The sequence below is a fragment of the Amaranthus tricolor genome, chromosome 16 (genome assembly GCF_026212465.1).
Source record: "Amaranthus tricolor cultivar Red isolate AtriRed21 chromosome 16, ASM2621246v1, whole genome shotgun sequence".
NCBI lineage: Eukaryota > Viridiplantae > Streptophyta > Magnoliopsida > Caryophyllales > Amaranthaceae > Amaranthus > Amaranthus tricolor.
Genome location: NC_080062.1, coordinates 21,515,535 through 21,528,548, shown reverse-complemented (window position 1 = coordinate 21,528,548; position 13,014 = coordinate 21,515,535). Strand labels below are relative to the sequence as shown.

General features: G+C 34.8%; 1 protein-coding gene and 1 pseudogene across 2 annotated transcripts; both read right to left on the bottom strand.

The window, feature by feature from the left end:
* Positions 1–1,635: 1,635 nt before the first annotated feature.
* On the bottom strand, positions 1,636–7,775 carry LOC130802723 (pentatricopeptide repeat-containing protein At2g39620-like; annotated as a pseudogene).
* Positions 1,960–11,752, bottom strand: LOC130802722 (uncharacterized). 2 transcript variants are annotated; one of them, XM_057666765.1, is made up of 3 exons: positions 11,629–11,752; positions 8,177–11,527; positions 1,960–2,093 (listed from the first exon to the last, which is right to left on the bottom strand). In XM_057666765.1, the coding sequence occupies exon 2, from the start codon at positions 9,711–9,713 to the stop codon at positions 8,721–8,723; it is 993 nt and encodes a 330-aa protein (XP_057522748.1). In that variant the 5' UTR covers positions 9,714–11,527; positions 11,629–11,752; the 3' UTR covers positions 1,960–2,093; positions 8,177–8,720. The 2 variants fall into 2 exon arrangements, with proteins under 2 accessions (XP_057522748.1, XP_057522747.1); XM_057666764.1 differs by lacking the exon at positions 1,960–2,093 and adding an exon at positions 4,693–4,797.
* Between the last annotated feature and the right edge of the window lie 1,262 nt (positions 11,753–13,014).

Here is a 13,014-nt window from a genome sequence, read left to right as displayed (position 1 = left end):
TTATCTTTCTCTCTATCATTCCCTTCTACTTTTTAAATATAATGTATGTTTGGATATTTAAAGCATTTGAATGTGGCTTTGGTTCAATTCCAAAATCATTTAACCTCAAGAAAAAACAGATCCATAATTGATAATTGAAATCTAATATTGAAAATGAAATACTAATGCTCAAATACAACCCTAAAACTTTGATGATTGCACAAATGACTAGCCAATCGTATCTACATGTAAACAAAGATTGCCACAACAGATTACGGATACGCTTAACATTTTTTTGCAACTCAGCTTAATCCTAATAAACTCTTAAACGAAGTTTTTTTTTTTTTTTTTTTTATCAATGATCATCTAACATCAGTCTTTTCAATGATCATCAATGATCATCTAATCTAATCTTCATCACTAACTTTGCTACTTTTCCATTGTATTGAGTTAACTCAGTCTCACTTTACCTCTGCAATAACCCCAGCTGACTGCAGAATGCAGACTATGTACAGAAGAGACAGAAATACATGGATCATCCTGGCCAGTGGCGGATTGAGAAAAAACGGTGATGTTAATTTAAGTAAACCGCGCCTACCTAGTTTTGATTCTTGGCCTGGTCACATATATTGAAGGCAATACATTAACAACTCATACAGGGTATATTTATTGTAATATTTGATTTTATGTTGGATATTAGTGATGTCAACTGACCAAAGTGAGATCAAGCTAGATTTGCCACCGGCTCCTACAATATGTCTACTCTTAGCTATGACCTTTGTTCCAACAACTCCAAGACCATTGTTTTATTTTGTAGCGGATCCCAATCTTTTGGGATTCTTTCGGCATTGTTGTTGTTGTGAAGGATATCTAGAAGGATTATAAAGATACATTACTATCTGCACCATCTAAGAGAATTGGACTTCTCAACATCTTGATATGTTACAAAAAAGCCACAAAACTGAGATGGCATGAGGATATAGAGATGAATGTATAACTCGCGTCTTACTTTTGCTAATGAAAGGTATAAATTTGTTATGTGAAATTTTACGTTTTATTAAACAACTCAAATCTCCTAATATGAAGCTGCAAAAAAGGTAAAACCGGGCTCACCAATTAAGGGTTTACTTCTATCATGTTTGAAGCCTGATCGCTCCTCCTCCGATCTTATCTTCATCGTATCAAACCGCCATATCATAGTAACATACATAAATACATCAATTATCAACTAACAAAATGAACGTGACGAATAGAGGCTTGTGCCAAAGCACTTAATATTACTAGCATTGAAATAAGAGACATGTTAAATTACCACCAATGACTAGCAAGTGAACCTGCAAAAACATGGTTTTGATACTTGACGAGCAAAGTGACAACTGATAAATTTGTTATTGGGCTTGTACACAACAAGACCCGCATTAGAGGAGAGTTGGCTGCACATATACCCGATAAAGCTCCATCCTAAAATCAATTGGTGATAAGAGGAGTAGCAATCAAGCTTATATGCTAGTCAATCTCCTTCTATTCGTGTGAGATTATATGTGGGTTATTTTTTTCCCAACAACAACCAGCATATTTGCACCGCTTCGGTTTTTTCAATCTCTCTTATATGCTTCCATTGTAACTACCCGCTTTAAAAGGCTATATTTTCTAGTCCTACACCCAACTATACCCTGGAAGTTTGTTGAGCCCAACATTAGTTAGTTTCATCCTCATGGTTTTAGCTTCAACCCACCTACGAGATTGAGCATATATATTTGATAGACCAACATAATGTGCTGGGTTTCCAGGCTCAAGTTTTACCAACTTATTCAATGCTATTTCTGCCAAGTCTGAATTAGAATGCATTCTTCATGCACCCAACAGAGCTCCCCAAACAGCAACATCAGGTTCCATTGGCATTATTCGATGAGGTTCATGATTTCAGTAAATAGAGCACTATGACCCAACAAATCAACCATACAAGCATAGCGTTTCAACTTAGGTTCAAGATGGAACTCGTCATGCATGGACTTAAATATTCTTCTTGCTTCTTCTACCAACCCACCATGTCTGCATGCGGATAAAACACTTAGAAAAGTAACTGAGTCAAGCGCCACTCTATCTCTTTGCATCTGCGAAAAAAGTTCAACAACACATGACACATGACCATGAACTGCATACCCAACAAGCATTGTATTCCATGTCACTGTGTCTTTGTTTTTCATTTCGTCAAAATATTGGTTTGAACAATCAAATCGCCCACATTTAGCGTACATATCAATCAGACTATTACTAACATGTGTATTGGACTGAAACCCCATTCATATAATACATGCATGGAGCGCCATACCAACTGAGAGAGCAGTTAAATCTGCTGTTGCAGGATGGACACTAACCATAAAAATCGCAGAAGGTCGTAGTTCTTAAGATTTCATTTGAAAAAGGGCTACAAGAGCTTTTATGGACATTCAATTATGTACAAAACCGGAAATTATAGCATTCCAAGAGACCTCATCTTTGACATACTTAGTTTCGCTAAAAATTTTCTCAGCCAAACATAATCTGTTGCACTTTGCATACATATCAACCAAAGCATTCTTTATGTAGCAGTCAAAAGTAAATCCACATTTAAACAGTTAGGGCATGTAAAAACAACCCATTTTCTAGATCTTGAGAAAGCATAGACGCAGGGATCACACCCACCATAGTCTCAGAATTAGGTCTCATACCGAAGGAATATGTCTGTAGACATTTCCGACAATTACTAAATATAAATATATAGGACATTTATGAAGATAATAAAGTTAATTATTATTAGTAATTGTATTTGCTTGCTAGAGAATAAATATAATTGGTGGGTCAATAATAATTGGACCACGACTAATATAATTAATCCTATAAGGTCTTACAAAAGAATCAATTGAACGATAAATAACTCAGGCCCATTAGGAGTATGGGCTTGCGATCCAATTAGGTTAACAAAAGAATCGGTTTCTTTTGACCTAGGTTACTAGTATTATATGAGGATATAATGTTGGTAGTGGAGAAGTGGGGGTAATGGGGGTGTGAGTATTAATGATATTTTTATATTAAACTCTCACTCTCAATTATTCACACACACACACAGAAACAAAAAACCAGTAAAAGCAAGAGAAACAATACTCTTCCGTTCTAGCAAACGTTGGTATTCAATTGATTCTGGTAGACCGAATAGAGGAGCAACGTTTGAGGCTCTCCATATTATCTTATCGCGTTAATTTCGTGGATTTCACGCTACAAAGGTAATATAGACTAATCCTTTTATATGATTCATATGTCTGATTATGTTTATGATCCTGAGATAGATGTTAAGGAAGTGTTTCCTGAAATTCCGCTTTAAGCATCTAATGAGTCGCAACAGTGACTAGTAGGCTCTTCTGATTCTAACATGGTTATTTCAGAGTTTTCTGTCAAAAGGAAATCAATATATCTTCTTGACGGAATTATTGTCCTACTAGACTTACGTAGGGGAACAACAAGAGAAGTTTCTGCCTCATTAGGTAGAGTGACTTCGCTTGGATTTTCTCCACTTGGGGCGGTAGGAGGTAAGTGTGTTGAATGCATTTCCTCCTGGGCATTATCATGTTGGGGCGCCTCTGATGAGGTGTTAACCTTATCCATTTGTTGCTCATCTCGAACTTCTTCGAGATATACAACCCATTTTCTAGATCTTGAGAAAGCGTAGACGCAGGGATCACACCCACCATAGTCTCAGAATTAGGTCTCATACACGATGATAGTAATCATGGAACATTTTCATCACTTGACTTGAATCGCCATTTTGAGCAAACCTGCATGTCAACGAATTCCAGGAAACTACATTTTTGGATGGCGTTGGATGAAAAATAGCCATTGCTTGAGTGAATAACTCACGCTTAGCACATTGAAATTAGGTCATTTCTGACTGTAATTCTGAATCCATTCCAGTGTAAGACAGTAGCAATGAATACTTTTTCCGGGTTTTGCTGATGAAAGCTCTGCGCATGCCGGAAACATGCTCAATAGAGTTACACTATTGGGTTTCAATTTCTCTTGCACCATCTCACAAAACAAAGATGCTGCTTCTTTAGGAAAACCACTTTGTACATGTGTAGCAATTAAAGCAGACTAAGCAACTAAATCTTTTTCCTTAAGCCCCCTAAAAACTTGATTAGAATTTTCTAACTCTGCACATTTAACATAGATTGTCATTAGAGAAGTAGCAACTATAACATCTGAGTTAATAAAACATTGCATTGCACATTTATGAATCTCCTTTCCTCTTTCTAAATCTTTCAACTCAAAGGCAACTACCGAGGAACTAACAATAGATAACCTTATTCATCACTACATTTTTACTCTTTAGCTCGTCAAATAACTCCAAAACCTCGTAAAAACATCCATTATGAGCGTAACCAGCCATTATTGATCCTTACGACACATGATCCCTACCTTGTAACCAATCAAAACCAAGCCAAGCATCCTCTACAAAGCCACATTTAGAGTACATATCGATCAATCCATTGTAAACTTTTGACCGAAAATCTCTCCTAGCAACAAAACCGTGAATTGATCTACATATCCTAACATTTTCAAATTTGCAAATCAAAGGAAACAAGTTTAACAAGGTAACAGAATTTGGTACAATCCCACCTAATTGCATTGCTCGGACGAAATCCAGTGCTTAACTAGGATCTCCATCCTCTGAAATGCTAGCAATTATAGCATTCCAAGATACAATATCTGGTTTAGGCATTTTATCAAACACCTCCCGGACACGATCAAGCTGACCCATTTTACAATACATATCAACCAAACCTGTAGAAATATAAACATCTAACTCTAAATTTGTTGTGAATAGGCTTTGGCAATGGTGAAGAAACAAGCAACAAACAAATGCAAAGAAAAACACTAAAAATAGAGCACAACAATGGAAAAGACACCTCCCCCTCAAAAAAATATCTTATCATTAATATACTCAACTATAATGACTCACCTTAAAAGCTTCAAGAACAGCCTCTTAATGCAAAGATTGAACCTTTAATATCAATCTCTCTCAAATGCCCTAATACATGTGGAGAAAACTCTCTTGGCTAACACCCTAGTTAACTCTTAGTATTAGGCTTTCTCTTAAACCCTAATGAACTCCTAAGATCTCTTATATAGCCCCATGTCATATTAAGTGGCCTTAGGACAAACCAACAAAAGCCCACAAAAAACGGGATACAAAACAGAAATTCTGTTTTAGTGAGCTTAAAGTCCCTCGATCGAGCATGCTAGGCTCGACTAGTCGAGCGGGCATCCAGAAGCTGTTGTCTTGCTGTTTCATCTTGGCTTGATTGAGCCGTTCTTGCTCGACCACTCGAGTAGTCTTCAAGACCTTCCAATCCTCGTGCCTTGCCTTCATTAAGACACCCCAAATCATCCACCTTGATCACTTAACAAAATTTCTCCTAATTACATCACTATGAACCTGAATACTCTCCTTAAAGTCAAATTTCCAGCACAGGCCTTAAGCACAAAAGTGTAAGTATATTTATCAGGCACTATTTTGTCTCCGTCATTTTATTAAATCGTTTCAATGGTTCATCATATTGAACTGACCTAGAATAAGCTCTGATCATAGAATTATACGAAATCACACCTGGGTTTGGTATAGAATCAAAAAACCCACCTTGCAAAATCATATTTTTAGAATAAACAATAAGTATTTATTAGTTGGGTAAGGATTGAGTTTATATGGGTCATGCCCAAGATCACTAGACGACTATAAATGCTGAAAAGGGACCTCAAATTTTTGCAAGAAGAAAGTAGAGAAACATAATGAGAGTAATCAAAAGGGATTTTGTAGGTTTGTATTGGAAATTCAGAAGTTGCCGCAGCAAGAGAGTGCATTGAACGATACTTCGCGAGCATGATTTTAGTTTTGTTGGTATGGTGTTAACATAATGATGGTTTTAGTGGCAACGTCTACTGTCTACAACAGCAAAGGTTTGAGTAATTTTAGGGGTGCTTTGGACGAGCTTTGGGTATGTTTGTAAATTGCTTTTTGAACGTTTTTTTTGATACACTTCCGGCTAAAGGTCTAAGGGAGTGTTTTGGAGATGAAAATATCCATAACCATAATTGAAATCATATCGTGTTATGATGCCTATTCGCTCTGTTTCGTGTTAAATCGTACCGTGTAAAGTTAAAGTTATCCCATTTTCTCTACTTAGACTTTTGCGGAGTTTTGACCTTTCTCTCCTCTTGTTCCTCTTGCTGGAAAGAGACATTTTCATGTCCCTATCATCCGACTTCTGAGGACTTGAGATCTATTTGGTTCAATTCGTTCTTTGAGATTTTTGATCAAATTAGCCATGTCGGCCAATACCTGTTGCTGGAGGGCAGTATTATTGGCGCGAAGTTGCTTAGAGAAGACATTGGTAAGATTTTGTGTCAGCATGTCCAAATCTCACCGAGTCACGGCTTGATTGTTTGCTTGACTTGCTGAAGTATCTGTATTTGTACTGTGCATGGTGGCGGATTGTGTAGGATTCTTCTTGGGAGCCATAGATTTTGGGGCTGATTTTTTTAGATCGAAACCACTTATTTAAAGCTGGTTTGGAAACGTTCTACTTATCATCTAACTCTTTAGAATGTGCATCAAACCGAACTTCAACATAGGGATTAATTTTTTTAGTCAGTTGAAGCTAGTTCGGAAACGTTCTATGCGTTATCTAATCCTTTAGAAGGTGCATCAAACCAAACTTCAACATTAATAACCACCCAAATAATAAAAGGTCTAATATCACATAGATGGTTGCAAATAATAAACTGAGTAAAATAATAATCACTTTTACTGTGATTGAAATAAATGATTTCATGAAAAATATTTTTGCCCATAACATTGGAGATAAGGACTAAATGAGGGTCTAAATCACTTTTCTTTCCAACAAATTTCATACTTATAATATTTTAGCCCCAACTTTAGAGTTGGGGGCTAAATGAAAGTCAAAGTCACATTCTTTCCAGATAAAACTCATACTAATATATATAACCATAAAACTCATGCATGCTATTAATGCAAGTACCAATATTCATGATAATGAAATTAACTTTAATCATATTATTGAACATGCTTTATCATGCACGTTGGAAGAGAGTGATGAAGATGTGTCGACTGAGAGTGGACTAAGGTTTGGAATGATCAATGAAGTGATTAACATGGAGCATGTGGGGCTTCAATGAAATGAGGAACCATGCCTTGAACGAGTCAAGACATGGGGAGCAAAGTGCTCGATCAAGGCAACGTGAGAAATCAAGACAATAGGATGCAGCAGGGGTTGCTTGTTCGAGCATCAAAATGGCTCGTTCAAGCAGCAAGTCAGTGAGCATCAGATTGCACCAGGAAGACCCTGCTTGTTCGAGCATCTCATGGCTCGTTGGAGCAGGCTGCCAGGAGCAGTCCAACATGCATTTTTCTTGTGGTTTTGAGCATTGATTGTGTGCATTATTCCTTGGTTAATATTGTGGTTATTGCCATGTTGAATGTAATGCTTATTGTGGGTGTTAATTGTGCTTTATGGTGATAAATGTGTGACTCTAAGAATGACACTCACCTTCTAGTATAAAAGGGAGTATCATTCGTAGAGAAAATATCACCACAAACACACGTATTTGGAGTGAGCTATTCTTTGTTGAAACTTGAGAATGTTCTTCATAGAATTAGCATTTGTGATCTTGAGAGAATTGTTCTCAAGATAAGAGGAGGTTTATTACATTGTAATTGTTTAATTCAATCTAATTAAATTACATTTGGGGGGAGGTATCCAAGATACTTCATAAACACTTGTGTTCATGTTTTGCATTATATTTTCATTTGTTTTTTCATTGTTGAACCTCATAGAGGCTTTCATTTGACATGGTAATGTTCAACTCCAAGTAAATGAAATCATTTTATTCATCATTTTTTTTTCGAAACTGTGAGAAGACAATCATCATTTTGTTTAGTATTACTTTTGCAAATAATGGCTTGGGTTCCTTCAATTAGTAGAACCTTTGCTTTTTAGTCGATGTCATTCTTGACATTTTGTGGGCCCTAAAAAAAATATAAAAATGGGGCCCCTTCTATAATATTTCAAAATATAATTTCGCATCAAGAAAATACAGAAAATTTAGATAAAATACGTAATATTCAAAAAGTATTATAAATTACCTTCAAAACAAGCAGTAAAGCAAATTATAATCATTTTCTTTCAATCTTTATCGACTCCATCAATCCTAGAGAAATCTCCTTGTATCATCATCACCTACAATGATAAAGCAAAAAAATCACAAAAACTTATTTCTACGAACATTTCTAGAAGCAAAATCATTAATAATAACATCTGTATCAATTTTCGCTAATAAATTTTTTTCATTTGATAATATGGCCAAACCATTCAACCTCTCTTGTGACATTGTAGACCTCAAATAGCTTTTTAATCAGTTCTAGCTTAGAAAAACTTCTTTCTGCTGATGCCATAGTTACATGCAAAGTTAAAAAAATTCTATAAGCAATTAAAGCATTTGGATAGCAATCCACATACTTTAAAAACTTAAGAATATCAACAATAGACATTGACTCATTTGGTAGTGTCATTTGTAACACTTTTAATTCAGAATAAAAATCATCAAAATCAATATCAGACGAATCAACATGAGAAAATGTGGAGTGAAAATTAGCACAAAAGTCTCTTAATTCATTATTATTAATGCTTTCAACCTATTTGAATTAAACAAAGCTCCAAAATTATTTCAAATGTCTGCAATTGCTCAAATTTTGTTTCCAAAGAAGACATTGCTATGTCTACAACTATAAAAAAGTACTCAATTCTAAATATATCATCTGGAGATTGAATTTGTTCACCCTCACCAATTTCATCAAATTGTCTTTTTCTAACTATACGACGTTTAGCAAGATGATTTGCCTCTACACCCATTTCTAGTGCAATACTTTTAGTAATTTCTAAACTAGTAGCAAAACCTTCTTCCCTATAATTTCTGAAAGACATTACTATGCCTCTTACTTGTTGTATGCAAGTGTCAATGCAAATGGACTTAGATTGCAATTTTTTACGCACCAAATTCACAACAAATAAAATATCATACCAAATCACCATACCATGAATAAAGTCAAATTTCTTAAGTGCATTAGCCAAACTCTTAGCTTCACTCTTTGATTTTGCATCTTTACAAGATTCAAATAGTTTTAACAAAGCTTTTCTTATTTGGAGAGTTTGAAATCTAATAGCCTTAATACGTTTTATCCTACTTTCCCATCGAGTAATACACAAAGACTTCACAGTTAATCCAGGAACATTCTCAAGTAAAATATCCCATCTTTTTATAAAGCTCAAAAATAAAGAATATACATGTTGAACAATTTCAAAAAATGAGATAGCTTTTTCACAAGAATGGCCCATATCACTCACAATAAGGTTCAAACTATGGCAAGCACAAGGCATGTATAAGGCCCTTGGATTAATTTCAAGAAATTGACTTTGAACTCCTCGATGTTTTCCTTTCATATTTGAGTCATTGTCATTAGCTTGACCTTTTACATTATTCATATTAAGATCAAGAGATTTCAAGACATCTTGTAAAACATTAAAAAGTCCCAAACCAGAAGTATCATCAACATTCAAAAATTCTATAAAGTACTCCTTGATCTTAAGATTTGACATGTTTACACAACGTATCATTAAAGTCATTTGTTCTTTATGACTAATATCTGGAGTACTGTAATAACTCGTATTTAGCTTGAAAAAGGATTGATAGACTAATCATATCAACAAGGTGCATCTTTTTTTTCTAGGGAGCCCATTTGCTAAGAACTCTACAGTTAAGCGTGCTTGGTAGAGAGCAATCTTAGGATGGGTGACCTCTTGGGAAGTTTTCCCGGGTGCGCACGAGTGAGGTCAAAGTGCGCTGGAAAGACTTGTGTTGGTTTGTGGGGCTATTTTACAGTCTCCATGAGTTGTCACAGCGGTCCGAGGGACCGAGGTGTTACAAATGGTATCAGAGCAACCCTGCGACCGCGACTGATTGTGTGTTCAGTGCACCTAGCGAGGGAAAAAGATCCTGAAATTACTATCCAATGAGGACGTTGTATTCCTAAGAGGGGTTGAGTGTAATAACTCGTATTTAGCTTAAAAAAGGATTGATAGACTACGCATATCAACAAGGTGCATCTTCTTTTTTAGGGAACCCATTTGCTAAGAACTCTACAGTTAAACGTGCTTGGTGGGGAGCAATTTTAGGATGGGTGACGTTCTGAAAATTTTCCCGAGTGCGCACGAGTGTGGCCAAAGTGCGCTGGAAAGACTTGTGTTGGTTTGTGAGCCTAGTCTACAGTCTCCATGAGTAGTCACCAGCGGTCCGAGGGGCCGGGGTGTTACAAGTACAATCAAGAATAATAGAATAATATTTAGCCTCCTTAATGATCTTAACGATTGTACCTTTAACATTTTGAGTCAAAAGAGAAATCAACTCATTTTGAATTTTGGGCCCAAGGTAATGATTATGAATATCATTATTTTGATTACGTCTAACATGATCTTGCAGTACAATATCGAATTCGGCCATCATTTCAACCAATCCCAAAAAATTGCCATTACTATCTTGATAAAGTTTGACATTGGATCCTCTAAAAGCTAAGTTATGTGTAACAAGATATTTTATAGCACATAATATCCTAAAAAAAATTGTCTCATACGTTCTTTTTGAGTCTAATGTTAATATGTTGCCAATCACGTAAACCCTCATTTGCTAACAAACTTCTATTATTTGCGGACTTAAACAATTTACAACAAAAACAAAACACTTTGTCAACACTTTTTGAATAAATTAACCATTTTCGATCACTAACCTCACCATTACTCAATTTTCAGAAAAAATAGGAATAGGAAAAATGTCTACCATTATCATCAAAGAAAAATTAAGATTTAGTTCTCTAATAGGTCCCTTTTCTAAAATAATGTCTCTTGATTTCTTATCAAGACTATCCCAATCTTTGGGATCATAAGAATCCATAGGTGAGGCAATTTTTACATTATCTTGCATATTAAGAGGCTCACTTAAATTATCAATTTCATCATCTTCATTGACATTATCATTCAAAAATTCATTAGCATTCACATCATCTTCATTGACATTATTATTAAAAATTTCATTGGCATTCACATCATCTTCATTAACATTATTATTCAAAAATTCATTAGCGTTAATACCATCAACCACATTAACATTTTTACCAATATCATCATGTAAAGATTCATTTATATTCAAATTATCATAAGAAGGTATTGCTCTAAAAACAAATTTATCAAGAGCTCCTTGTGGTGCATTTTTTAGTTCCTCTTCTCTTTTGTTTACTTTTTCACACCCAGATAAGTATCTTTTAGGCAACATCTTGTATAATGGAGACTATGGAGTAAGGAACAATAAGACCTGATAAATTGCGGAATATGTGCTTTCAAAATTCAGATAACCATTGAAATTTGCCAAAATGCCAAATTGCAAAATTCTGCATAATAAATTAGTATACATAAAAATCAATATGCAAAATTAACTAAGGCCAAAATAATTACTCTGTTAATAATCAAACCACAAAAGTAGACATTGAACCTTTGTGAGTGGTCGCCAATTTCCAGAAGATCTTCTAAATTTCTCTAGTAATCGGTGTAACTTGTAAGTGTGAATATCTTTTACTTTAATTCATTCGAAACATTTCAAAATAAGTATAAATTCGAATTATAAATCTATCAAAAACTCTAAAATAATCAAACAAAAATCAATAATAATGATAGATTAGGACAGGTTCATACCGGAGAAAAATTAGAAGAGGACAACAGTAGCCAGTGAGCCAGAGCAAAATGAATCCGTGGTAGGGATGGTCATGGGGCGGGTCTGGCCAGACCCGAACCCGAACCCTTTTATTTTTTTTGGATTCAGACCCGGATCCGGACCCTAAGGGTCCAAAATTTTCAGACCCGGACCCGAACCCTACGTATCTGGCGCGTCTAGGGTCCTTAATGGGTCTTATACAAAGCCTCTTTGATTTGTCAAAATTATAGCTTTTTCGAGTCTTTTTGTATTTTTGTATCACAATCAAAAAAATACTTAGAATTTAGAACAATTATCAAGTAAATAAAAAAACAAATAATCAATGAAGCTTACTTACTTTAGTGATAGAAGAAGTATTATTCATTCATACTAATATATTGTTCCAAGAAGTATTATGCATCAATTTCAGAATGATTTTTTTCATAATATTAGAATTAAGAAATCATAAATTCAAAATATAAAATTTAAAAGTTTAGGGTCCGGGTCTTTACCTTAGGACCCGGACCCGGACCCATCAGATTTTTTTTGGATTCGGATCCGATGGGTCTCAAAAATTAACATCCAGACCCTTAAAAAAGGGGCAGGTCCAATAGGGTTCTGGACCCATGACCATCCCTATCCGTGGGTTTTTAATTGAAAAATGGGGATAATGATAATAATAAATGAAATTGGGAAAAAAATTAAAGAGCTTATGGCCCGTTTGGTACATAGTATTAGAGGGCGGTAATGGTAATAAAATTAAGTAATAAAAAATTAGGTTGTTAGGATGCCTTCAATGGTAATAGATAGTAATAAAATAAGGTAATGAAATTACCAAAAAGGGCCATTTTTATTACCATCAAACAACCTAGTATTAGGTTGTAATGGTAATGAAGTATTACTGTGGTAATAAAATAAGGTAATGTTGTTTCGAGCTGAAGAAAAAAAATAATAAAGAAAAAAAAAGGTAATGTATGTAATTATCCAAAAAAATATTATTATTAAAAAAAGAATCATTAGATAGAATAATTTAGATACAATAATGCTTTTAGATACAAATATACAATAATGAAACTAAGAGTCATTACCATTTTTTATTATTAACAATCAAATGCAATCAATGGAATATTATCTTCCATTACCATTCTTTAGTCATGCACACCAAACAAAAGAATCTTCATTACCAAT